Source organism: Perca fluviatilis, chromosome 20 (genome assembly GCF_010015445.1).
Source record: "Perca fluviatilis chromosome 20, GENO_Pfluv_1.0, whole genome shotgun sequence".
Lineage (NCBI taxonomy): Eukaryota > Metazoa > Chordata > Actinopteri > Perciformes > Percidae > Perca > Perca fluviatilis.
The window spans coordinates 30978911-31006600 of NC_053131.1; the positions used below are offsets into that span (position 1 = coordinate 30978911).

General features: G+C 40.2%; 1 protein-coding gene across 3 annotated transcripts in view; it reads left to right on the forward strand.

Annotated features, from left to right (window-relative positions):
- Positions 1 to 1058: 1058 nt before the first annotated feature.
- Positions 1059 to 27690, forward strand: part of rragd (ras-related GTP binding D) — a 58926-nt gene continuing 32294 nt past the window's right edge. For 2 of the 3 annotated variants that reach the window (XM_039786276.1, XM_039786274.1), the window contains exons 1-5: positions 1060 to 1345; positions 8548 to 8843; positions 10297 to 10496; positions 12690 to 12804; positions 21577 to 21719. In XM_039786276.1, the coding sequence (XP_039642210.1) occupies positions 1219 to 1345; positions 8548 to 8843; positions 10297 to 10496; positions 12690 to 12804; positions 21577 to 21719 (881 nt within the window). In that variant the 5' untranslated portion in view covers positions 1060 to 1218. Of the gene's footprint in view, positions 1346 to 8547; positions 8844 to 10296; positions 10497 to 12689; positions 12805 to 21576; positions 21720 to 27690 lie in introns of all 3 variants that reach the window. The other variant, XM_039786275.1, reaches the window with a different exon arrangement.

Sequence of the window (27690 nt, forward strand, 5' to 3'; positions counted from 1 at the left end):
AATAAACACCCTTATATAAACAGACAGTGTATAAACAGATATACAGATGAGTAAGATGCGGATGAATATAAAATGACATATTGCACAGTTGGAGGTAACGGAGTAATAAATAAATAAATAAATATGTATAGTGCAGACTATTGTCCAGTGATGGCTCATATTGCAGAAACAGTTAGCAGTGCTACATTGTGATGTTGCATTAAAGAGTCTGACTGCTGCTGGAATGAAGGACCTGCGGTAGCGCTCCTTCTTGCACTGAGGGCCCAGCAGTCTGCAATCATCTTGTCTCTACTAAAGGTGAAACTGTACTGAGGGCTCGGACCTGAAGAAGGCTGTTTGTGTCACTATATGCATGGGTTGTTACTCAGCCCTATTTTAATATGTACTAGTAATTTCAACATCAAATATCCATCTAAAATAAAAGGCTTTTAAATTATCTAAACCCAATTCATGTTGATTTAACACACTGTTCTTAAAGCTGACATTTGATAAATGAAAAAATGCAGTCTATGTGATCCATTATCAATCAATGTAGTATACATTATGGAATTGCCTTTTGGTATTCCTTTTCATTATGAAGTTTATTTTGTGTGTATATATATATATATATTTATTTATGTGCAATTGCATTTTTATCAACAGCTACATAAAAGTGTTTTATTAACCAAACACACATTTATGTAACTGTGGACATGTATGTCAGATGTAATGAAATGCATTCAAAAATACATTAGTAGATGTGCAGTATATTAATAAGATATGCGTACAAATATAAATATATCCAAGACCCATGCAATGACCATGTCATGCAACTGCTGAATTATGGGTACTGCACCTTTTTGGTCCAATTCAGGCACTGGTTCAGAATGTCATTGATGTCATATTATTATAGCAAACTATTTACGGTTGGCTGGTTTCTCTTGTAAGTCTTTAATATATGCCTACACATCTCTTAAAGACCAATTGTCTCATTCTGACTTTTTTTCTCAGAATTCTGACTTTAAACTCTCATCCATAAACCTAACAGAATTAGGCTATAGCCCGGACCCCCGAAGGAGCGGCTGCAGTGTGTCAGACTCCGTGTGTCTGGAGGGGGCAGCAGGGGTGAAAGTTCACCAGCATGGCTCTCACGTATCAGGTGACAATGGGGGAAAGTTGGACACCACACGCGGCTTGAAACCAAGCCCAAAACAAGGCGAAGGGAGAAGAAGTAGAAGCATGTCGGGTGAGATGGTTTCGGCAGCGCTGAGCGGGGAGGAGGAGGAGGACGCAACCCTGGGATATTACGACGACGAAGACGACCTGGAGGCGTTTTCAGACGCAGAGCTTGGCTGTGAGGACGGAGGTAGGCGGATATTTCTGCTGCTTAGGAAGGTCACATTCTAGCAGAGAGCGAGGGGACACGGCACACTTTCACTTCGGCGCTGTACTCGCTGCTGGGGTGTCATGTTACTGGTCTTAGCTAGCCCGTCCTATGGTTAGCGTTAGCTAACTGAAGCTAGTTTACATGGTTTCCCCACGCTGTAGAATGTAGCATTTACCTCTGCGTCAGTTGGGAACTTAACCAGTGTTTTTCCTATTTGCGGAAGAAACCTAGGACTTAAGGTGGCGGCGCACGTATTTGGCGGCGGGGGGGGGGTTTAGGGGTTTAGGGGTCAAAAAAATGCTACGTTTACGGTTTTTCAATAAAAAAATTTAATTTCACATTACTTTGGACCATTATTTTATAACCATATAGCTATGTGTAGAGCAGATAATAAAGAACACTCAAAAAGACAAAACTTGCTAAAGAAGTCCACTTGGAACAAACTAACGTTAACGTTACAATTATTAAATATGATAAAAGTTAGTTATGGGTTCAGTTAGTTTAGTTTTGCTCACATTGATTTTACATTCATGCAGTGGACGTCATTTTTTGATGACATAACTTGCATTACATTAGTGTACTAGTAACAGTTCTACCCATAGATATATACATAGATATAGAATATCGATGGATATATATCTATGGTTCTACCTTTAACCAGGTTTGAGTTTACATGGACCTGGTTGACAGTTGTAAACAAACATTGTAAATGGCCCCAAGTTGATTATCTGTTGCAGTGTTTGTGAATGACATCAACTGGCAGGACGTTAACAAGGGGCGGTTGCCTAGCAATGGAATTCCATTGAAAAGGTGTGTTTTCACAGTTCAATAGTTTGCATTGTCGACACTAAACACTAAAGTACATTAAAAACCATCTACTTCCTGACATCTACTTCTTATAACGTATTCCCTGTTATATATTGTTCTTAAAGTATATTATTTCTAGCAATTCTATTATGTTTACATTCTTGTCTTTTCATAGTCATAGTTAATATTTAATAATAAGCTATTGCACTGTTCAATCCCTGCACTGTTCACTTTTGCACTACGACCACTGCACCCACTCTACCATAGCACCTATCCTGGTCATTGGATCACATGGTCAGTCCACCAGACCTTTGTAATCACTTCACAAATTGTTAACTCTTTAAATTTCTGTGAGTGATTTTTATGTATGTGAGATATATGTGTGCATGTGTGTTTGTTGTCTTATGGTTTTCTAAGCTAGTGCATGCCTAAAATTTCCTTCCGGATGAATAAAATATCTATCTATCTAGCTATCTATCTGTCTAAAAGAAGAAGCAGTTGGCCAAATTGGTCAAATGTTCTAGGCTATATGGCAGTGCTATGCTTCAAGAGCCATTGTACTATTTAAATGTAAACCCCAAGCTGCTTTATTTACACCACATTAGGAGCTCATGCTGCGGGACTAGATTTGACTTGAGACTCACTAGACTAGGTTTGTTAACAGCCTGCATTACTCTGTGTATAATAACACAGCTGTGACAACAGGTGGCTGTGTATGGAGGGAGATGGTCTTGTGAATGGACTACTTGATCCTTGGTCCTGATCTTATGTAACGTTATCTGACATTTGTCCTGCTTACTTGCGGTCTGCAAAACTGGAGATCATGTGTTAAAAACCGGTCAATAATCACATAAAGTTTCTGTAACATTGTTAGCATAATTATGTTTCATTTTCCACATTGTGTTGGAGTTACCAAATGTACATACTTTTATTTTCGGTTTATTTCTTACTTACTATTTTTGGATATATAGAGTTGCTATATATTATAGTAGAATGTACAGATGTTTACATATTATTCTACATTTTATATTCTGTTTTATTTCTTATTTCTATTTGTTCTCATAATGTATCTATTTATATCTCTACTTCAGAATGGAGCAAATGTAACAAAACCCACGTTCCCCCTGGCCCCCGGGAATCAATAAAGTGTTTGTGATATTCACCAACCAAACATTTAATGTTTTATCTGATCAAAGTTAAAGTCATGAGAAAGGTCTGCTTCTATCCCTTTAGTGTGTGTTGATAGAATATATTATCTCATGGTTATAAATAGGCACACTTATTTGAAGGTCTGGTGGCAGAATCATTTCCAATAAGTTTTACTCTGGATGAGACCAACCTGTGGCGGTTTATGCTGCATGGAAAAGCTGAATAATAAGCCTAGTAACTAGCCTAGTACTGTATCTTTTGGAGCAGAGTGGGCAATTTTCCAGGAAGTCGCTGGGTCTGTGTACAGACGCTGGTGTTGACAACAGCGCGAGGATATGTGTTACTACACAGCAGGGGACATTGTTACAGCACAGAGAGCAAGCCTTTGGTCTGTGAATGTGGACACGAATGTGTTCTTAACCCTTGTGTTGTCTTCCATTCTACCATGCATTTTTTTTAAACACTTTTGGTGCTTTAAAAAAAAAAAAAATGTTGGTGCTTTTTTGACGTTTAACGCTTTTTTTCACTACCATGTATAAACACCACTAACACTAACTTATCACCACTAGTTTTACACTTATTTTTGGAATTCATAATCAATAAACCTCAATTATAGAAAGTTATACCTAATTCTTGAGTTATAAAAGCAGAAATTATGAATTATTTAGACTCATTAAAGGAAGGATAATCACAGAAGGGTATATGTCAACGTTCAGTCGGCATACTGTTTAGAAACATTTCAATTTTTTTCATCTTGATGTGGGTCTGGCTTGTCAGGCTAGTTGTGTAGAATGAGTTATTTTTGGGTAATAAAAATTAGGTAGTTAAAATGAAACCCATATTTCTGATAGAGACATTTTGAAAACAGGTCAAATTTGACCCAAAGACATCACAAGGTTTAAAGAACTTCAAACTTAATTGAAGCATTTCCACAAAAATGTGTGCTTAACTGAATGCACCAACCACTGTTTATTTCTGACTGGTCTTCAGTGAAGTATTTCATTCATTTTAAATTATTTTTTTTTTAACTTAGTTTTGTTGAGTTTTCTGTTCATTTGCTCACATGTTCCAAAATTATAAATGAGCGTAGGATGTAAAAGTTCAATCAGCAAAGTCCTCTGGCAAAGTATTATTTTTTTTTACAGATTATTTTTCTAATTGGGATTTAGTTTTGTGACAGTCAGTTCAGTTGTACTGTTGTAGTTGTATCTGCTGTAGTCTTGTTGGATGTACAGTGACTGGTTGGATAGTTGAGCAGCATCTTATCCACTAGGTGGCAGTGTTCGCTTACGGATGTCTATACACAGCACCATAATACTGTATATTGCATTGTTCATTTTGCATTGTTCAGGAACAATGTGACACATGTTGTAATGACATTTTTGTGGACCATTTGTTTTCAATTTCTAAGTTTACAAATTAACAAACTCAATTGTCAAAACTGGTCCTTCCTAACCCTTTTGTTGTCTTCCCTTTGACCATGAAGAACGTTCTTTCCCTATCTCCTGTTGCTTATTTTTTATTTATTTTTTTTACATTTTTGGTCACTATATTCAATAAACTTTTTTCGCTTTTTTAAAATGTCTATCCCTTTTTTTTCTCTCGACGTTTATGGTGCTATTTTCAATGTTTTCGACACTTTCTTCCAGTGTTTTTGAAAAACAAAATTCAGCAATTTTGTCGCTTTTTCCAAGATTTTGGACCATTATTCTGACTTCCTTCATTTCCGATATAAAAACCCTTTGAAACATGAGGGCTAATTTTTTTTAATTTATGTGACGCTAATATGCTTAATAATTGTCCTAGCAAACTGATGAATCCCCTAATGATGAATGATGAATCCCCCCTAATACAAGCTGTAGGCTACTAGTTTATTCATTCATTGGTTTTTAGATTTTACAGTGGTCAGTTTTAAGTGTTTTCATTGGTTTTGTCCCATTATATTTTGTCTGTGGTGTCTGAAACTTTAACAGCGCAACAAATAGAGTAACCTGAACCTGAACCTGTGGTTTAATATATAACAAAACATCTTATAAACTCTTGTGTGTTTTGTGTGCAAAAATCTTAATCTGTCAGAAATTGAACTTTGACATGCATGAGTACAATGCAGTACTTCCCAACGTTTCCTTTATAATACTTAGTTTAGTAGTTAAATACTTGGTAGTTTATTTGTAAGAGCATATAGTTCACGAGATTAAAGGGTGTCTGCAAATCCATATTGTAGTGGAGCGCATACCCTTGTTAATGGAAGGTATTTTGCATTTTATGATGCATGCATTTGTCAGCGTGTAATTTATATATATCAAGGTTTTATTACAGAAGTGGAGGCCTCAGCATTGCATTTTTCATATTGGTGCCAAAATTGCATTTTTGTTCTTGCATTAAGATGCAATTTGCTGCTTCAGCCATGGCCCCGTTTATATGGGGTGTACCTAGAAATCCTTGAAAGTTTGTGAATTTAAGGGGCCCTTCAAGGCCTTGAATGTTTTTGAAAATAGACCTTTAGATGAACTTTTAAAATAAATAGATTTTGTGCAAGAAGAGAAAGTTCTTTTGATATTCATTTTACTTAACGTGGGTAAAGAGGCTTTCCGCTGTTTTAATGTGTCTCCCGCTGTTGCATCATTGTTTTCACACGCCAGCCTGCTAGCTCTCATTATACAAATTCTCAGTGTTTGAATTCACAGTAATTCCCTTTGATAAAGGACTTAAAGGCAGGGTTGGTATTTATTTCCAATATATACACTTTTTTATATATTGTTTGAAATGGTCTTCAAAACCCGACAGCAATAAATAACTTATGGGCTCTGAAAAATGGATAAAAAATATCCTTCATCTGTTGCTGCTGTAATCCTGTAAAAACCTAGACTGGGTAAACCCAGCCCGATCTGTCGGGGGTTTGATTTCACCCTGCAGCTCAGGCTGGAAACCTGTACGTTTTTTCTATCCTGCTTCTGTTACAACCGGGGACCAATCACAAACTGGTTTATGTAAGGGGAAAAAATTCATTATTATTATTATTATTATTATTATTATTTTATCACTTGTTTTAGAATTTTCACTTGTGTGAATTGAACTATTTAAATATATAGTTATCATTTTAAATTGGCAAAATGTCCTTGACAAGATTAGACACCTGGGGGGAGGATTTCTCGAGGCCTTAGGAGGTCTGAGAAAGAAACTGATAATAATGTAACTGCTAGCTTATTAAGAAACTCCTTATATGGTCAAAGGTAGTGATGTAATGAAACTGTTAAGCTTCTCTTCAATGTGTGTGTGTCTTTTGTATAAAGTTCTGTGGGACTGCCTCAAAGATTTTTTGCGGACTGACACTCTGTAAACTATCTTTTCTTGTGCACAAGAATAAAATACCACAGAGACATTGATTGACGCAAGGTCTTTTATTGAACAAATCCTTGTTACCGAAATTTCTTTTACACTTATCCACCTGGCACGCTATTGGCGGGTTTAACACGATGGCGATAGAGAAGCGACCAAGCAGCTTTTTGTTTACATTCAACATGGCGGCCACCGAAGCGCAGCAACCGTTGGTGCCGCTGTCGCTGCTGTTTTAAAAGATTTCAAAGGCAAGTTTTCTCTGAAAATGGAACAGAAACTTGCCCTGGAACAATTCCTACAAAAGAAGGATGTGTTTGCCTTACTACCGACCGGCTTTGCAAAGTACGTCACCCGGATCGTTGGTCTGATTGGTTGAAGGACTGTCCAATTGTGTACAGAGTCATTTGAACTATGGCTGTTGATCACGCCTCTTGTGCAGTAGAAAATACAGAGCAGACTCCCCAGACTAATGTTCAATCTTATAAGACTGAGCTTGGTCTGGTGATAGTCAGACTAGTAAAAACACCCACCAATCACTGCCTCGCGGTCCGCTTTCCCCGCTGTGCGTACTCTACCCCTCCCGTGTACGATGCGTGAGCTTAATGCGCGTCGGTGGCGCATTGCTAACCGTAGTTAAGACATGAATGTCATGAGACACAAAGTAAAATTGCGGTCCTTTCTCTGCTCATGCACGTCTGTGTGGGTCGGAGCCCCGAGGAGATTGCAGGTTTTCCCCTTTCCCCAGCCTAAGCAGAGATAACCTGATGACATCACCAGGGTTATTTTCTCAGACTTAAAGCCCCCACAGAGCCGCAGAATTAAAACTGCCATCATAGACTGAGTAGCGAGGGTGAGCCATAGTGTATTGTTCACGATAATACCGGTGTTATTTTCAGTGTGATTATAGATCCATCATTTCATAATGAATTTGATGTGTTGATGCGTTTACACCAGGACTACGTACAGCAGCAACACACATGATCCGCTAGGAAACGGAGCAACTTCAGTGGAATTGGTTTGGTTGTAAAAGATCCGAATTACAACAAACTAATAAGAAAGACTATCCTATCGGAGCAAGAAGGCGTTAACGGCAAATGGGCAGTATTGCCAGTATTTAATCACATTGTCATAACTATTTTTGATAAATGTAATAGTTAAATATTTATTTTGTTATTTTTGTTTGAATTATACAGCGGAATAAGTTTGATTATGACATTATTTTCTGGATTTTAGTTACTTTAAGTACCTGTTAGTGCTTTTGTTTTGAAGGAACTACGTAGCCTGAGCCACCGGGTGAAGATATTACCAGGTAGACGCTGGGGAGGGCTTATGGTTTTTTTACCAGGGCATAAGAGACGCCATTGTTCTTTTGTTGTTTGCTTGCCAAAAACTGGAGAAATAAACCCCCAAAAACACCATCCTTGCCTGGACAGTAAACATTTTTTATTCTCTGTGTAAGATTCATTCCCTCGGTGCTTCAGTGGCTGTTTGATTTTGAGTTATTAGTTGTAGTTTTTTAATCCAAGGTAGGGCTGCACAATTAATCGCAATTTTATCGAAATCGCAATATGGAGTAGTGCAATATCAAAATCACAGTTTGGTACAGATCCTTGCAAAGATCACACTATAATCATTTCATATTTGAATATTTTTCAATCAAAATAAGAATAATGATACAAAAAAGATAATTCGCTCCAATACAGTGAATCGTATCGGAATCGCAATATCAGTCAAAAATAATCACAATTAGATATTTTCCTCAGATCGTGCAGCCCTAATCTAAGGGCTTTACATTATTTGAAGACTACTCTGCCATATAATTACTCTGCGTTGTCGTTCTAAGCGGTTACCTAACTTAGTGCCTCTGTTCCCTTGCTGTTGTGTAGTGTTGGGCTTCAGCGATTCTCTGAACGGAGAGGTCAAACCTCGTATACTGTTGATGGGCCTGAGGAGGAGCGGGAAGTCCTCCATCCAGAAGGTGGTTTTCCATAAAATGTCGCCCAATGAGACCCTGTTCCTGGAGAGCACCAATAAGATCTGCAGAGAGGACGTCTCCAGCAGCTCCTTCGTCAGCTTCCAGATCTGGGACTTCCCCGGCCAGATCGACTTCTTCGACCCCACCTTTGACTATGAAATGATCTTCAGAGGCACCGGGGCGCTAATCTTTGTCATCGACTCACAGGTCAGCCCACAACTCCACATAATGCATTATAAACATACTTAAGCAGCACATACATTTCTTGTTCCTTATGTGCTGACACAGATGCAATAAATCTGTGATACAAGAACCCAAGGCAGCTTTATTTGTATAGCACATTTCAGGAACAAGGCCATTCAAAGTGATTTACATAAAATATAAAAGAGAAGTTAAAACAGTTAAATATAAAAAAAAATAGAATAAGACATATGAAATACCAGAAAAAGTTCAAATGCAAGAAATTAACAATTCATTTAAGAAAGGCAACATCAAATAGAAAGGTCTTCAGCCTTGATTTAAAAGAACTGAGAGTTGCAGCAGACCTGCAGTTTTCTGGGAGTTTGTTCCAGATATGTGGAGCATAAAAACTGAACGCTGCTTCCCCCTGTTTAGTTCTGACTCTGGGGACAGGAAGACAGGTCTGGGTGGTTCATAACGTAGCAGCAGATCAGAAATAAACCATTCAGTGCTTTTTAAACCAAAATAAGTAGTTTGAAATCAATTCTTTGAGGGACAGGAAGCCTGTGTGAACACTTCAGAACTGGAGTGATGTGATCTACTTTCTTAGTCTTAGGCTACATTTACATTGCTACGTTTTGGTTTAAAAGCAAATACTTTTTGCTACGTATACACCTCGCATTCACACTGCTCTGGCGTTTCAGAGCAAATAAAAAGGAGACATTTGGAAACGTACGTTTGCGTATAGGACCAGTTAACGTTACCTGCCGGTCACATGGTCTCTAAACAGTCCGCTCACGGTGAAGTTCTGCACGGATCAACAGCTGGCCAAAGCGGCCAAAGCGTCAAAAAGCTTCCCCGTACTTTCTGACAAGGCGGCCAGAGCTTCTTTGCAGCTCAAGTCGGCGCCGGTGTGTACGTACAGTGAGTTACTAACGTTACTATGGCAACTAACCGCAACGGGCAGAGTATACATGTTGCCTCCTGTTTACCCCGGCACACGCATGCCCAGCATACGAGAATGTTGATGAGTTTTGAGGTTTGGCCGTGTTAGTTTAAACAGAGATTAGTTCTTCTACTGGAGCTAAAAACACTAAATGTAGTCTTAGTGAGCAGCAGCGTTCTGAATCAGCTGCAGCTGTTTGATAGACTTTTTTAGTGAGACCTGTAAAGACACTTTTACAGTACAGTCTAGTCTACAGAAGATAAAAGCATGGACAAGCAAGTTTTTCTAAATCCTACTGAGACCTAAGTCCTTTAATATATTCTCATGGTTGACTTTGTAACTGTCTTAATGTGGCTTCAAGTCTATGTCCATGACTACACCAAGTTTTCGGCTTTGTCGGTTGTTTATAACATTGCCGATTGAAGCTGAGCGCTGACTTTTACCAAGAAAACTTTTGTCGTTCAAACTCCAAATCTACACCGTAGATGATATTAAAAGGTAAGTTGTGTGAATCTTTTGTCTTCGTCGTGATAGGATGACTATGTGGAGGCTCTGAGTAGACTGCACCTCACAGTGACCCGGGCCTACAAAGTCAACCCAGAAATCAACTTCGAGGTGTTCATTCACAAAGTGGACGGCCTGTCAGATGACCATAAGATCGAGAAGCAGAGGGACATTCACAAACGAGCCAACGATGACCTGGCAGACGCAGGCCTGGAAAGAATACACCTGAGGTGGGCTTTACCTGCAGCACATTTTTGGTTTCACCATTTGTATGGATTGAACAGATATTGTAATAAAAGTAGATTTTAAAATTGTATATAGAGTCATAAATCTTCAGTCTTTTAAGTCAGTGTTCTTTGATATTTTTATACCATGGAAACTGACAAACGGACTCACCTGACTCACATTTGATGCATTTTAGACCTTGAAACCCAGATTGGCTCAGACATGTTTCATATTGATTTATATTTAGTGAACGTTGTTTTGTACGGTACCTGGGGATGATGTAACTTCCAGTAATTTCCACACTTTCTTTGGGTAAATTATTTGTAGTTAAATTTTACTTGATCTTGCTGCAGAGTCACCACAACTCAAAGACTCCTATTGGTTATTTAATACCACCTTGAGAATCGCTGCGCTGGAGACTTGCAAGACTTTCTTGCGAGAAAAGGAGATCAGGGCTGGCTATTGAACTTTTTTGGGAATGAAAGAAACAGCCCATCAAGTATGCAAAACTGTCAAGTACTGATTTAAATCTTAATTTTGCCATTTTCAGGCTCAGTTCTTGTGCAGTTGCATGTGCTTACAGACATGAGACGTTTGTCTTTTTAAAAAAACAAGAGTTTTGTAGAAAAATATCTCTGTTCCTCAAAGTAAGGTTTCAAAACAGAGGTGCTATGGAAGGCTTTGAAAGCCTATATCAGAAGACAGCTTATCTCCTTTGTCTCTCATTTAAAAAGAGTCGTAATGTCCTGAACGGCAGACTTGCTACGGAAAATGAAGGACATCAATGACAAACTGGCGGCCGGCCCAGACCCTACCCTTTACAGAGAACGTCTTAGGCTGCAGGCAGACTTTAACCTCTTATCTATGAATAAATCCAAGCTTCGTCTGCTCAAATCTAGGCAGCGCTTTTTTGAGTCTGGGGATAAAGCTGGGAAGCTATTGGCTCACCAGGCCAGAGCCGAGGCAACCTCACGGCTAATTCCTACCATTAGAGCTAACTCAGGCGAGATCCACCCATATGCTGTCAACATTAACAAAATATTTGCCAAATTTTATGCTGAACTATATACCTCTGACAGCCCTCCCATTGCAGACGACACGCTTAATGATATAACCTTCCCCCAAATAGACGTTGAATCTGCAAATGACTTGGGTGGCCTTATAACCACTGCTGAGGTTCAAGGAGCCATTAACTCTACAGAGCGGTAAATCCCCGGGGCAGGATGGCTGCACTGTTGAGTATTATAAAACGTTTTCTGCTCTCCTCGCGGCAGTTCTAAGAGATGTGTACAACGAGGCTTTTCGTCATCGTCGCCTACCAGACACCCTGTAAAAGGCAACTATCTCCCTAATTCTTAAGAAGGGGAAAGATCCCCTGCTTTGTGGCAGCTATAAACCAATCTCACTTCTCAATGTGGACCTCAAAATTCTCTCGAAGGTTCTTGTACTCTGTCATCAACGGGTGATGCCCTCCATTATCTCGCAGGATCAGACAGGGTTCGTGCCTGGCCGACAGTCCTCCCACAACACTAGACCCCTACTTAACATCATCCACTCGTCAAGTAATGATACCCCGGAAATCGTGGTGTCCCTCGACGCCGAAAAGGACTTTGACAGGGTTGAGTCAGCTTATCTCCTGACTTGGAGACGAGGCCCTCTCTCTTTGTCTTCCTGTATCTACTTTAATTGGTCTGTTTTGCACTTGTATCTTTTGATGTGTGCCCTTACTGGTGTGTGTTTGTCCGTGTGCATGGGTCTGTGTTGTGTGTCCCCGTCTGTTTTGGACCTGAACTGGGTTGGTTTCGGGGTGGGTAAAGGAATTGAAGGGAAGTGACACACTGTTTTCACTATGCTTTGTTCCCCATGGATTGTGACTAAAAGTTAGCTGTGATATCTGCATTATTAACGGACATTTTCAAAAGAAAGCCAGCCCTAAAAAAGATGATTTCTATCACAGACTAAAGTAGCTGAATATGCTCAGTAGGCCTCTACTTACATTTTCTACAGGAACTTTAATGTTGGGTCTATAATGTTTTTTAGAAATGTGTGGGATCAACTTGAAATGCTAATATTTTTATTGGTGACTGCTTTTTTGTTTTCTGTCCACCTCTCTCTGTACAAACCTAAGAATGATCAATACACACAGTAGGTTGTTATTGAAATATATTCTGATTCAAAATTTTCTCTGATTTCTACAGCTTCTATTTAACCAGTATATATGATCACTCCATATTCGAAGCTTTCAGTAAAGTGGTCCAGAAGCTTATTCCACAGCTCCCCACACTGGAAAACCTGCTCAACATCTTCATATCTGTGAGTAACCCGGCTGCTGTGACACACAACCATCCTGACGCTACACCACAGAACATAAAGAGAATGCACCTGGGCCTGGCATCGGTGAACCAAGCAGTGCTACTGAACCAAATTAATCTGACTAAAACCTGACTACAGGATTTGAGTCAAATCTCTATGGAAACCTTACCCTAGTGTGCTGCTGTATTTCCCCCACATTTTAATAATCAAGTTGGATTAGGCACAGCACAGTATATTGCATGTGTGTGTGTGTGTGTCCTCCTATTCTTTACAATCCAGTCACTAGGTGGTAGTGATACATAACGTACAAGTTGTATTGCATCAAATGTCACCACTGATTTTCAAATTAATTTTACCCTGCAAAAGAGCATTCATGAATTTGAAAACTAATGCATATGAACTAGATTTTCCCCCTGACATGGCTGCTACATGCTTTCTGCCACCACATCACCAGTGTTTGGGAGTAACTACTTACATGTAAAGGCGTTAGAAAGACACCAAATCCCAGAATGCACTTGCTTCGCTGCTTTAGCGTCCACTCCCAAGCTAAGCCTACGTTACAGACAGACAGACAGACAGTGAGACAGTCAACTCAACTTAAGTGTGTTTTATTGTCATTTGAACCACGAAACAACGTTTCACCGTGGCTCAAGTGTTTACACAATTAAAATATATAAAAACGACTTTATAAAAAAAAAACGACATACGAAACAGGCTACATTTAGTGCACTGCACACACATTATGTGCTCCGTAAAGTTCGGGTAACGCATATACTAGCATTAGCGCTTGTGGGCTATAAACCGTGTAAACACCAAGTGTAAACACAGCCGTAAATTTGCGTGGAATGTAGAATGGTCGGCATTTTACAGTCAAAAACTCTACTGTCTCTACTCTCTGGATACAAGCACCCCATTTCTGCACCAGGCAGTCCGTGTTAACACAGCCCACCTCGACTAGCTAGTCTTACCTGGCGACAGAGCAGCCGGCCTGGTAGCTGGATAGTCCGGTACAGCAATGTTTAAAAAAACACAGCAATCTCTGGACTCGCGTTGGGAGTTTCGTTGAAGTTGGATGTAGTCCAGTTTATTGTCTAATGAGCGGACACTTGCAAGCAGGATTGATGGAACAGGTGGCCGGTCATTCAAAAATACTACCGTGTTTCTGCTGATACTAAGCTTAATGCTAAATCGGTGAAGTATCCCTTTAATTAATTCAGTTCAATTCAATTTCACTTCAGTTTTATTTATAGTATCAAATCATAACAAGAGTTATCTTTACAGATACTTTACAGATAGAGTAGGTCTAGACAACACTCACAATTTACAAAGACCCAACAATTCCAATAATTCCCCCAAGAGCAAGCATTTAGTGCGACAGTGGCGAGGAAAAACTCCCTTTTAGGGAGAAACCTCGGACAGACCCAGGCTCTTGGTAGGCGGTGTATGACAGTGCCAGTTGGGGGTGTGATGAACAGTGGCAATTATAGTCACAGTAAAGATAATGGAACTATGACTAGAAATAGTAATTGTTGTACTAGTTCAAGGCGTAGCAGGGCACCTCAGGGAGTAGCAGGACATAGCATGACGTAGCCGGGCGTAGCAGGGCACTGCAGGGCGTAGCCGGGCGTAGCAGGGCGTAGCAGGGCACTGAAGGGCGTAGCTGGACGTACCAGGGCACTGCAGGGCGTAGCAGGGCACTGCACGGCGTATTGAATTAAGCTTCATGAAGTTTCATTATGCCATCACTACCGCTCAGTTCCTGTATTCACTGGGCTTCAATCTTCAATTGGATAGTGGCACTTGATACCAATATAGATTATGTATGACTTCACAGATAGTTATGATAACTGTACTTTATATCTATATCTATATATATATATATATATCTTTTCATGTCACAATAATGTATTTGCAAAAAGGTTTGCAAAACAAGTCCATAGTGACTTTTCAAAATGCTTATATGTTGCTTGGCAAAAAAGCGCGGTGGAACGATGATAAACTTATATTGGATTTATGACCACAACTAAGGATTATTTCTTATTGATTAATCTGGAGATTATATGCTTGATTATTTGATAAATAATTTTGTCTATAAAATGTTCGAAGATGATGGTAAAATAATAATAATAAATGTAGCCACAAGCGGCAATTCAAGGGTTCAAACCCTTATTTCGGCCAACAGAAGAAAGCTGCCCAATCGCCAAAGTCAAAGCTGCAAGCATCATTGAGCGGGTTTCGTTCTTCACAAAGCTGAGCTAAGTTACTTCCGCTGGTTTAATTCTGTAGAAAAAGGGGTCAGACCAAGCACACCCCTGTTTTATCTCTACAATTAATGCAGAATTTAATACGTCCCACCATTTCGCCCCCGTTCTTCGGATTTTAATGAAAAAATTGTTTCGTACGTTCAAGTCTTCGTGCAAGATGTCTCCATCTAGTTTTAGCAGGGTTATTTCATAATAGCTTGAATTTTTATTAAGCATCCTTAAAGGCATCCAAGGATGCTTTACACACGATGGCAGAATCACGCGTTTGCTGGGGATAACATAATTAACTGATGTTCATAGATGTAGCATTCCAGATTTCTGCTGGGAGATAGTTTCAGTGTGGAGACTGCCACACTGAAGGCTCTGTCCCTGAAAGTCTGCAGGTTGGTGCAGCATATACAGTGCCTTGCGAAAGTATTCGGCCCCCTTGAACGTTTCGACCTTTTGCCACATTTCAGGCCTCAAACATAAAGATATAAAACTGTAATTTTTTGTGAAGAATCAACAACAAGTGGGTCCCAATTATGATGTGGAACGAAATTCATTGGCTATTTCAAACTTTTTTAACAAATAAAAAACTGAAAAAGTGGGCGTGCAAAATTATTCAGCCCCTTTACTTTCAGTGCAGCAAACTCTCTCAGAAGTTCAGTGAGGATCTCTGAATGATCCAATGTTGACCTAAATGACTAATGATGATAAATAGAATCCAGCTGTGTGTAATCAAGTCTCCGTATAAATGCACCTGCTCTGTGATAGTCTCAGAGGTCCGTTTAAAGCGCAGAGAGCATCATGAAGAACAAGGAACACACCAGGCAGGTCCGAGATACTGTTGTGGAGAAGTTTAAAGCCGGATTTGGATACAAAAAGATTTCCCAAGCTTTAAACATCCCAAGGAGCACTGTGCAAGATATAATATTGAAATGGAAGGAGTATCAGACCACTACAAATCACGAAGAACCCGGCCCGTCCCTCTAAACTTTCAGCTCATACAATGAGAAGACTGATCAGAGATGCAGCCAAGAGGCCCATGATCACTCTGGATGAACTGCAGAGATCTACAGCTGAGGTGGGAGACTCTGTCCATAGGACAACAATCAGTCGTATACTGCACAAATCTGGCCTTTATGGAAGAGTGGCAAGAAGAAAGCCATTTCTTAAAGATATCCATAAAAAGTGTCGTTTAAAGTTTGCCAAAAGCCACCTGGGAGACACACCAAACATGTGGAAGAAGGTGCTGTGGTCAGATGAAACCAAAATCGAACTTTTTGTCAACAATGCAAAACGTTATGTTTGGCGGTAAAAACCACACAGCTCATCACCTGGACACACCATCCCCACTGTCAAACATGGTGGTGGCAGCATCATGGTTTGGGCCTGCTTTTCTTCAGCAGGGACAGGGAAGATGGTTAAAATTGATGGGAAGATGGATGGAGCCAAATACAGGACCATTCTGGAAGAAAACCTGATGGAGTCTGCAAAAGACCTGAGACTGGGACGGAGTTTTGTCTTCCAACAAGACAATGATCCAAAAAAGTAAAATATACAGGATGTTAAGTATTGGCCAAGTCAAAGTCCGAGACCTGAATCCAATCGAGAATCTGTGGAAAGAACTGAAAACTGCTGTTAAGAAACGCTCTCCATCCAACCTCACTGAGCTCGAGCTGTTTTGCAAGGAGGAATGGGCAAAAATGTCAGTCTTCGATGTGCAAAACTGATAGAGACATACCCCAAGCGACTTACAGCTGTAATCGCAGCAAAAGGTGGCGCTACAAAGTATTAATTTAGGGGGCTGAATAATTTTGCACGCCCAATATTTCAGTTTTTTATTTGTTTAAAAGGTTTGAAATATCCAATAAATTTCGTTCCACTTCATGATTGTGTCCCACTTGTTGTTGATTCTTCCCAAAAAATTACAGTTTTATATCTTTATGTTTGAGGCCTGAAATGTGGCAAAAGGTCGAAAAGTTCAAGGGGGCCGAATACTTTCGCAAGGCACTGTACTCAGCGTTCATGCCAGTGTTTTTAACACAGCTAACCTAGCAGTCAAACAGGCGATTCGAAAAGGATCATTTAAGTATAAAGCTAAAACCGATGCATTACTTTTTTTTGTGGATCGGGCCTGATTACTTTTGGCTTGTGTTCATTAGACATTCAAACTGTAAATGCATTGGGTCTTTTATGGAAAGCTATGGTTCACCTATTAGTGCTTGATTGATTAAATGACATTAATTAATGGGTTGAATATGATGGTTTAAATGCAGTATAACTCTGCCTAGTAGTAACACCGATTGAGGACAAAACCAAAGTAAAGCTTAATGGCTCATTTCCATTGTGATTGTTCAGAGTTGATGTGTTAATTAAATGTTCAGCTTTCTCTGATTCACTTCTGTTCTGTCACATCTTCCTCTCTCACTGTGAGTGAGATTTCATATTGTTTTAGCTCTCATATTTAAAGTTTTAAACTTCACAATTTAATCCAAACTTTTCATGGTGTTTTGGCAGACTACAAAATAAGAGATGTTCTCCTGCTAATTGAATTTCAAGCCTTAAAGACAATAGTCTCCCCTTAAGGCGAATTTAATTGGAAAAGCAGTAATTAAGATAAGGTAATTATTAAATAAAGCTTTCCTTGAAGTGATCTAATGTTACCTTTTAAGTTTTAAGTTTACCTAAGATACATTTTTTGTAGAAATGTGTGTTTTTCATTGAGAAAGTGCTTCTCCCTCTGGGGTTAGGATTAACTGTGTTGGTGCCAGTGCTCAAAGTGGGCCGGTACTCACCAGTACGCAGTACCGGCACTTCTACATTTTACTCTTAAGCGTACCTGCACTTTTTCTTGCGTGCCGCTACTTCTCGCGTGTAGCCGGTACTCTACCACTGACAGAGAAAGAGTCACTGTCAGAGAGATTAGTAAGGACCCTAACGTTACATAAACTACACTACCCAGAGGGCACTACGTGACTTACCTCAGATCTTGAAAAATTACGTAAAGGCAAGCACAGCCCACCCTATCAGAAATTCGCTTCTCCACGGACGCTTATTCGAAAAAGCCGTCTGACCGTAACCGATTTTTCACTGCTAAAAATCTAGAAACTAAAAAGAAGTGTGTCGAGTTTGTGAGTCGTTATGTTAGCCTGGCTTCAGAAAGGTGCTAAAAGAAGGCGTGTGCCAGAGCCAGACACGTCAACAGAGGTCCAAGTCCAACCAGAAACATCGATTTGTACGATTCATGAGCTTCAAACTAACGTTAAGGTTGATGTGAGCGGAACAGTTAGCGTTAATGAGGAGTCTGCAGCTACCAACCTTAACGTTACCTTAGTCAATGACACCGACGTCAACAATAACGTGAGTAACGAAACACATGGATGGCCTGACTGTTGGTCAAGGGACCACATTTTTAAAGATGACAAACTGGGCTGGAAAACAGCAGCACCCCGTCACTTGCTGGCCAGACAGAGAGGGGACTGAAGCTGTCAAGAGAATGTATGGGATGTTTAATTCAAGCCTTTTGGTACAGACAAGGCGAAGCAACCGCTGTCACTGCGCAAAAAATTGAAAGACCAGAGATTCGAAAGCACACATTAAGGCAGCCGAAATAGCGGAGATGGCATCCCGCAATGAGCTGAGCAGGCTTAATATCTCCAAGTTTAGTTTTTCACTGTAGAAATCTCAAATGTCCTAATGATTTGCCAATGCAAGAGAGTACCGGCACCTTTTTGTTTTCTCCACTTCAAGCAATGGTTGGTGCAAAATGGTGACTCTACAAAGACTCTATTTACTTTTGATATTTTGTGTGGCTGAAAAGTGTTTTATTTGAACCACATGATAGCTGTACTGGAACATTTTGATGAAATGGACTGTACGCTGTTTTCTAGGAATGTGAAGGTTAATACTTGTTTTCATGAAGGTATTGATTCTTACACAACTACAGAACAACCTTTTGTCTTCACTATAGCTGTCCAAAAAAAACATTTTAAGCATTACTCTCAATGTGTCTCTTGTCTGTTTGTCTGACTGGATAAACAACCTTCTCTCTGCTCTCTGGTCTTTTGAAACCCTGAAATGAATTGCTACAGAATCCAGCGTGTGCATACATACTACTATGATATATACCACCAACCCAAATACTTAAAAGTGCAACTGAAATTCATTGCATTTTTCTGTGACCGCCTGCTTTCTCGACATAAGCAGACAAAAACATTCTTTGCATATCTAGTTAAATAATGTAACCCTTGTGTTGACTTTGGGTCACATTGACCTGTTTTCAATTTTTGTTTTATATCAGAAAATATGGGACGTAGAAATAAGCGCTGAAAATGTGTATAAGAAAAATTTAACAATTTACAACGTTAGAAAAAGCAATAACAAACTGTAAAAGTTTTCAAGGTTGACGGGAAGACAACACAAGGGTTAATGCCAAGCCTATGTGCTTAAAGCAGTAATCATCTGTGTTTCTATCATCGGCTGACATGACACTGATTAGAGTATTAGTATCTTTCATCCCATTTTAGCAATTATGGCATGATGGTATGATTTCATAACTATGTTTTGGAGCATGCTGTAGCTAGTTACAAACAAAATAAAAAAATTAAAATTGGTTTGATGTAAAAACATTTTGCCTTATGTAATGTAATTTAACTTTTTACATATCGTCGCTGTCAGAAAGAAACCTTGTATCTCTATATTTTCATCATAAAATTTTTTAGCATCTGTCTGTGGGTTTTACGCATTTTTAAACAGTGACAAGAGGAGTTTGTCTGATTTTGTCTCACTTCTAGAAAAATAGCTCAATAAAATGTTTTCAAATGAGCCTTTTTTCATTTCCTGAAAAGCAGCAAATTTGGACATACAAGGTTTTCGCCTGACCGTGACACAATATGATTTGTATTACTGAGAATTGTGATGAATATTTAGAGTAACATAATGATTTTAACCACGTTGCTCAGTCCGGACACTGGCTAACAGCATCAAAACACACACATTCTCACTCCCGACTCGTCATACATGGACGCTTGGTCAGGACCCTCGTGGCTCTGTCACTGTTTTAACCAGGCCCCCAGGAAGTATGCCAGGCTTTGAAGCCAATTGAACACAGTGGAATTACAACCTCCAGCCCATCACGTGATGCCCTCTGGCCCAAAAAGACTTTCCAATAGACTTGCATGGCTGAAGAGACGTCTGTAAATCAGTAGTCTATATCCACGACGTTTCATTTCTGGGATTGCTCCGTTGTCGCCGGAAATTATGCGGGATGTCCCTCATTTTGGCCGGATGTCCGTCACCTTCTGCTTTCTTTGCGTTGCCATTCTAAACTCCGGTCGATCTACGTATGAGGACTATACTCCTCAGATCTCTGCAGGGTAAATCCAGACCGCTAGCTAGACTATCTGTCATATCTGAATTTTCTGTTGCACAAATAAAACAACCTTACATACACATGTCAACAACAAGTTCCTTCCCGAGGCTATATTTAATGGGACGTTGCTCCGTCTGATAATTGTGATTGATTTAAAGAAATGCCCATAAACTTAGAGCATGTTTTTTTTTCCTATCCCGGAATGCTGTGTGGACTAGCCAGACCCTCCTCCGCAGCGCTGGGGAGGAAGGTCTGGCAATGCAAGTGGATACATTTTGGAGCGTCACAACCCCCGCAAAAGGACTCGTTTCACTATCAGAATTTGATCCATTCGGTCCGATAACTTTTGGAAAGGAGCAGCACAATTAAATCATTTAATCTCCTTTCAAGTTAGCAGAGCGCCAAATCGGAAATAGCCAGCTCGGTCCGAGGAGTTCTCTAGTGCGCCTGCTCTATCGGCCACACAGTGTGAAAGTAGTGCTGATCATCCGGGTAATATGTTGCTCCATGAAGGCTGTTAGGATAATTATTTATCAAAGAATGGACAAAAATCACTGGAGTTCTCTCAAAGTTCGTTTTTACTTGCAAGTAGAGTCAGTTTTACAGCACTTCAGCGCGTAGGAAGTAAGTACAGAAAAAAATGACTGTTGATAGTCATAAACAGTAGCTTTTCATAGGGAAAAGGGAGTAATATCACACAAAGAGAAACTTTCTTGTCTCTGGTCAGGCTTGACGTCTCCTCCGCATGCCCTGCCCCCAGGGGTTTTCTGTGCTTTCCGCAAGGTCAGTGATAATCACGATTATCACATGAGAAACAGAAATGGATGCACAGTTTCTTATGCAAATAGTTTAACACTAAAATAAAACAAAGACTATAGCAAGCATAACTTTTCTAACAAAGGCTTCATGCGCCACTGAGCAACTCTCATAGGAATGAACAGGGCTCCGCCTCGAATGCTGTATGCAGTAGATCTGAGGCACTGGTAAGATGGAGGGAAGTTAATAATTTACACATACTACCAACATTATTATGATACAAAGTTGGTTGAATATCAGCAACGAATCCCTTCAATGGCCACTAGAGCTCAGTTGTGGTAACATGAATGATTGACTCTAAGTGATGCTCTTCTTTGTCTCGGCCTCTGTTCTCAGAACTCCGGCGTTGAGAAGGCCTTCCTGTTCGATGTGGTCAGTAAGATCTACATCGCCACAGACAGCAGTCCGGTGGATATGCAGACATATGAACTGTGTTGTGACATGATCGATGTGGTCATTGACATCTCCTGCATCTATGGGTAAGCCAACAGACAATCAACAGACCGTAACGTAACAAAAAGTTCCATAATGTCACAAAACACAACACGTTGTTGCAGCTCCATCAGAAATGGTGTCCGTTGGCCTCCTAAATGTCAAAAGAATGGAATCATGGTTGGAAAGTCTTTTAAGAATTGATTTTTCGTTCAGTCATTCCCAATATAAAGGAACACGCCGGGACTTTAGCTAATTCCCGTATCCCCCAGAGTTAGATAAGTCCATACATACCCTTCGCACCCACCGCTAGCCTAGCCTAGCACAGATCCTGGAGGTAACCGGCTCCATCTAGCCTACTGCTCCCAATAAGTGACAAAATAACGCCAACATTTTCCTATTTCCATGTTGTGATTTGTATAGTCACAGAGTGTACAAATAACAAGGTCACATGAGACACAGCCGTCTTCTAACCGTATACATACTGGGATCTATATTCTCAGAAGGGCGAAGCACTGCTACTTGGGTGGAGTGATTATTACTCCAACTCTGAGCGAACTCCAGGCGAACTCTCTGCTTCTCACCACGGGGCTTCTCAGGTGCTGCGAGCAAATCACTCCGCCCAAGTAGCAGAAGTAGCAGTGCGTTGACCTTTTGATTCTGCGATTGGTTGGTTTTGTGGCACACTTGTACCGCTGTGAAAATCTGAGCGAGCGTGTCTAGAGTTGAGCGTGCAGAGAGAGGAGGTTGAGAGTGAGGGAGATGTGACCGGAGTGCAACAGCTTCTACCTGCGAGCAGAGAAAGACATGCAAAGACATTTATTGTGCCCGAAATAGGTTTTTGTTTACTCAAACTAAATTATTTTTGGCAAGTGTAAATTTCTGTTCAAAATGCAATGTAACGTGCAAAATATAGTTCTCTGTGCTCAAAACATGCAATTACTCGCTCAGGAATGTGACACCGCCATACAAAATGTTCTTTATGACCTATATCAGTGTAAATCGTTATCGGGACTTAGAATCTTCGTTCCAAGGATTTTTTCCTTCTGTCTGTTCCAAAGGTTACTGAACTGGGGAAACAGGCGTTTAACCCTTGTGTTGTCCTTCGGGTCATGGGGGCGTTTATTTTACTTTTTGTATTAGCCTTGTGTTGCGCTTCGGGTCCCCGGGACCCTTACTTATTTCATTTCATTTAATGTCAACTACCGTCGACTCGCCCTTCAGGTCTCAGCGACCCTTCCTTTATTTCATTTCATGTTAACAAGGGTTAAAGATGTCACAAGGGTTATGTTTGCTGCTCCCTCTACCTGGAACAAGTTACAGAAAACCATGAAACGTATTGAGTCGATCTCATTGGTCACTTTTAATAGGATGTTGATTGACTTGGAGGCAGCCACATCTGGCTGCAGATGTTTTGCCTGATGTGTTTAGGATTGTGGTTGACTTTGAGGGATTTGCTGATTCAGTTGTTTGATGTTTTTAGTGTTTTTGTGTATTTTATGTTTGTTCATATGTGTGGTTGTACTGCTGCCTGTCTTGGCCAGGACACTCTTGAAAAAGATTTAATCGGAGTTAAAATGAGTCTTTTCCTGGTTGAATAAAGGTAAAGAGAAGTGTCAGTCACTATCAATGTGTGTATACTGTAATGTATATTAAAAAGATTGTATTAGAAAATGAAGAAAAACTGAAAAATAAAGACACAACTTGTACGTCATCAAGAGTATAGAAATCATTTAGATCTTAACAAAGCATCAGAGCCTTGAGATGTGGCAGTAGCTGTTGGATGGTGATATCATTGTCCTCATCAAGGTGAAGTGTGCATGGTCTTCTGTGAGTTCAGAGTGAATTTGCGTACTGGATATTATAGTATAACGGAGCTAAATGTGATGTTGAGCCCAAAGCACACTCTCTCTATCCCCCAGCAGATTCTCTCTGATCTGCTCTATATTCTCGCTTCAATTAGCACTCCAGCTGGGAGCATAATTACGTCCTAATCTAGATCTGTGAACAACTTATATCAAGGTGTAAAGTCATAAATCCTTCTGTTGTGTGTCATACCTGTCACAGGGTCGTATAACACCCCCGGCATACGTCAGATGTGCCATGGTGCAGAACAAAAACAGGGCCACACAAGCAATAGAGTGGACGCCTGCTTTGGGATCTTTTGTGTGTTACTGTTCCTCACTTGAAAAGGCGATCTCTGTAACTTTGGCTCCCCAGGATATGTCTTATTAATATATTATATACATATGAAGCCAGGGCTGTGGGTCATAGAAGTCCGGATATTCTAATGCCTCAATAATAAGTTTCTCTTTGTCCATTGCGACAATGTGACCACAGATGAAAATATGCCATCATGAGACGAGAGAAAGCACAGACTGTAAAATAAAATAATGGAAGTAGCATCAGTGACGTACCCATTGGTTTATGGACTGCCGTTATGAAGCCTTGAGTTTGGCAATTTGGCCGTATTTTGAAACCAGAAGCCGGAGCTGTGGAGGATGATGCGGCCAAGCCAATGTTGTTAATGGTTGCGATGGCGCTGTGCTAAGCTAAACGCTTTCAACCCTTTTTAAGCGAGTCATGCAGCGGAGATTCAGCGATAACGGTAAACCCAATTCATCTGCATGTGCGGCAGTACAGAAAATTGTCAAACTTTCCCTTGAGTTACGCTAGCTAGACAGCATGGTTGGCAAAAACGCTCAACAGGACATTTTTAGGTGATGAAAGTGTTCCAATTAACTTTGATGAAGTAAAAACACACAGTGTTAGACAGAAGTTTACACAGAGTTTTATTTAAGTGAGAAGTAGGGTCGTTTCCCCAAGTTAGATAGAACGCAGGTTTCGGGCACTTCCACATTCTGCACGTTGTCGGATTCTGACAATTATGCAACTTTTCTGGAGCTTCAACTGATCTTAGACCAGTGGGGACATGGAACAGTGAGGTTTACATTAAAAATAATTGGGCCAGTTGTCATGACAGGTGTCATATGGTTCTTGTGTATCAACACCACATCTAAATATTTGACGTCAATTAATTCTGTACATGCCACACAATAAGATAAATAAAAAAGACACATTGGAACACTGTGACAACACCAGAATTGTTGGACAGAACTGTACAACTAAGTACATGACCCACCTTCTTCTTTTTGTGACTCTGTCATGGGGCAAATAAGGTGAAGCGTCTGGAATGTTTTTTTTTTTTATAGATATAGACAAGGACCCAGTTGGAGATAGAGAAGGGGCTGGCAAAGGAAGAAGAAGGCAGGGATGTTATCTTTCTATCAAGCAAGTCTTGTCTGCAGCTAAAGGCAGCATTGGATGATCAGCCTTGATCACGACACAGAAATCCCACTTTCACTCTCACCTGTCATTATTTCAGTTGTTTCTGACATCAAAGGCAGCAGTAAGAGAACATTGAAGAGAGCAAATTCTCCCCATTGGGTGACATCAATTAGTCTCTCTGAAAGAGGTTTCAGTCTCCAGCTCGATCAAATAAATAAAAGAAATGTCTGTAGAAGTTCCCCAACCTCTGTTTATATTACATTGGGTGTCTTAATTGAATGGACGCGGTTCTACATTTTGGCGCCAAATATCAGTAACCTGAATGTGCCCCTCATGACTAGAGCCGTCAATCAAACTCCCAACAGTACCATGGGTTTGAAAGATGCAGAGACACTGTGAGCGTCCCGAACAAAGCGGCTCAAGAGTTGTTAGCCAAGTTAGCAAACAAATCAGAAGACGTTCTGATGCTAACTTTAAGATGATGAATGCAGCAGAGTCGCCAAACAACTGCCAAGCAGCGAACACATACTGTGTCACAGAATTTAATGTACGGAGATGGCAGGCCTCAAAAAGACCATCTTTAAAAAAAGCCAACAGTCAAAGAAAAGCATGCAGCGGTCGCCAAACCGGCTGCTTCCACGAGATTGACCAAAAGGTGTGTGAATATGTGATGGAAAAACGAAATAAAGGGTCTGGATGCTCTAGTCCTTGCACTTCCAATCCGGCCTTTGCAATTTTGGCAGAGCGAAGAGCGGCTTCTGTGACGCTCTGCGTCTCGGCTGTCACAGGTATCGTCTTGACTGGCCGCTTTTGCTCCCAGCAGCCGCGGGCGCAACCAGAGCGCAGCGTCGACGCCCCTGGTGGAATGTAGGGTTAATTCTGACCTGGTTGTTAACGTGAATGCAAGTCGTATGGTGTCATACAGTGATTATGGCAACTCCCATATGGCATAATTCTTGCTTGTGTTTAACTTATTCTCACCATGTTTAAATGCTGGAAATTTCAATTTCTAATGTGTGGTGTTGAGATGTAACTTCAATTTCTTCTGTTTTTTTTCTGATTTGCTTGCGTTTCTGTGCATTGAGCTTCTCAGCTACAGTAGAGGACAATGTCTAAGCTTACACACGTGAGGACAGAATCTAAGTAAGCAGCCTAGAGGGGAAAAGGCTTCAAAACCAACAACGTTTTTGGTTAACATTGGTTGGGATTGGGAACACACAGGCAAGTGTAATATAACCACCAAAACCGAATGACGTATGGTCACAATGCCTCCCCTGGGCCAGGTGGTCCTTGTTTGACCCATGTTTGTTATCGAGATAATAAGGGGAAGTGTGTGTGTGTGTGTGTGTGTGTGTGTGTGTGTGTGTGTGAGATTCACCTTAGGCATCACGTTTGGGGTTTTTAACTGAACTAGGCCACATATGGCCTGAAGTGAGTGAAATATTTAACCCATCACAGCTGCAATGCGGAATCTGCAGCCGAGGGCACAAACAGGACTCCTGCTAATTTTGTATTGGATAGAGGTGGCTGCCAGATGTCTGCGGATTATGTTCTCTTTGTAAACACGTACCATTTAGTTAACCGTAACTCCCCGATTAAGTAAGCCCTAATGATATTTGCACTCACCTGTTTCCTGGAATTGTTCCACATTAACATGTTCATTGGTACCAGTTGGGCCTGCTCACATAAATCCGCTGATTGTTGGACAGAAGGCTGCCATCATTATCATGACAAAACAGCTGGGATGTGATCCTTAATTAGAGGCATTAGTGAATGGAGTCCTTTTTTTTTTACCTCATTTAATTATTGGACTCCTCTCTTGTGAGAAACCTGGCATGCTACACGCTTGGAAAGCTTAAATGTGACTAAAATATTCCTTTGCCAATTCTTTTGTCTGTGAAATACAATTATGTCTTTTTCTCTTTTTGACAACATAAATGAATTCACATTTGACTAAACTCACATTAGTGATGCATGTTTTCTCTTCTTTGGAGCCCTGAAACTATTCTAGGACTACATACGTCACCATGATTAGGCCAGTGGCCATGGAAACGTATGACGGTGTTTTATTTATTTTGATAATTATATTTAAGCCTACATCTGTTGCATAGAAATGCTTTTTAATCATATTTCTTCGGCATATGTTTGTTGCCGGCAATGCCTCAGGTACAGATATGACCGGCAGAAGTTCAGCTTGGTGCTGTCTGTTTGCCTTTATGAAGATTGCTCCCTGATGTGTTAACATAATTGCCTGTGAAACCGTTATAGTTCTTCACAGCTACTTGAACACATTTTGTGAAATGTATTCCATTTCCCACGCAATTTTATAAATTTAGACAAACTTAAGTTAAGGAAAGATTTCACGACAGGTCCAAATTGTTTCACTTTACTTGAGGTCAAGGAAAAATATTCATGACACAATTATAATGCTCTCACAACAGCCAATGGAAAAACAAACATCTTAATGACAGTTAAATGTAATGTTAACACACGAAGCTAAATAATTTATTAAAGTTTGATAATTGGGCCTGTCATGACATATTTATGGCAGGTTATGTTGTCTAGGTTAATGTCAAGTTGTCATTACAAAGACATCGACAGGTTGTATTGTCTAGTTTAATGTCAAGTTGTCATAACACAGACATTGTTGTCTTTGTTAATGTCACGTTGTCATGACAAAGACATCTCGGACAGTGCTAACTTTGCATTAAAAGTGTCAGAATTTACCGA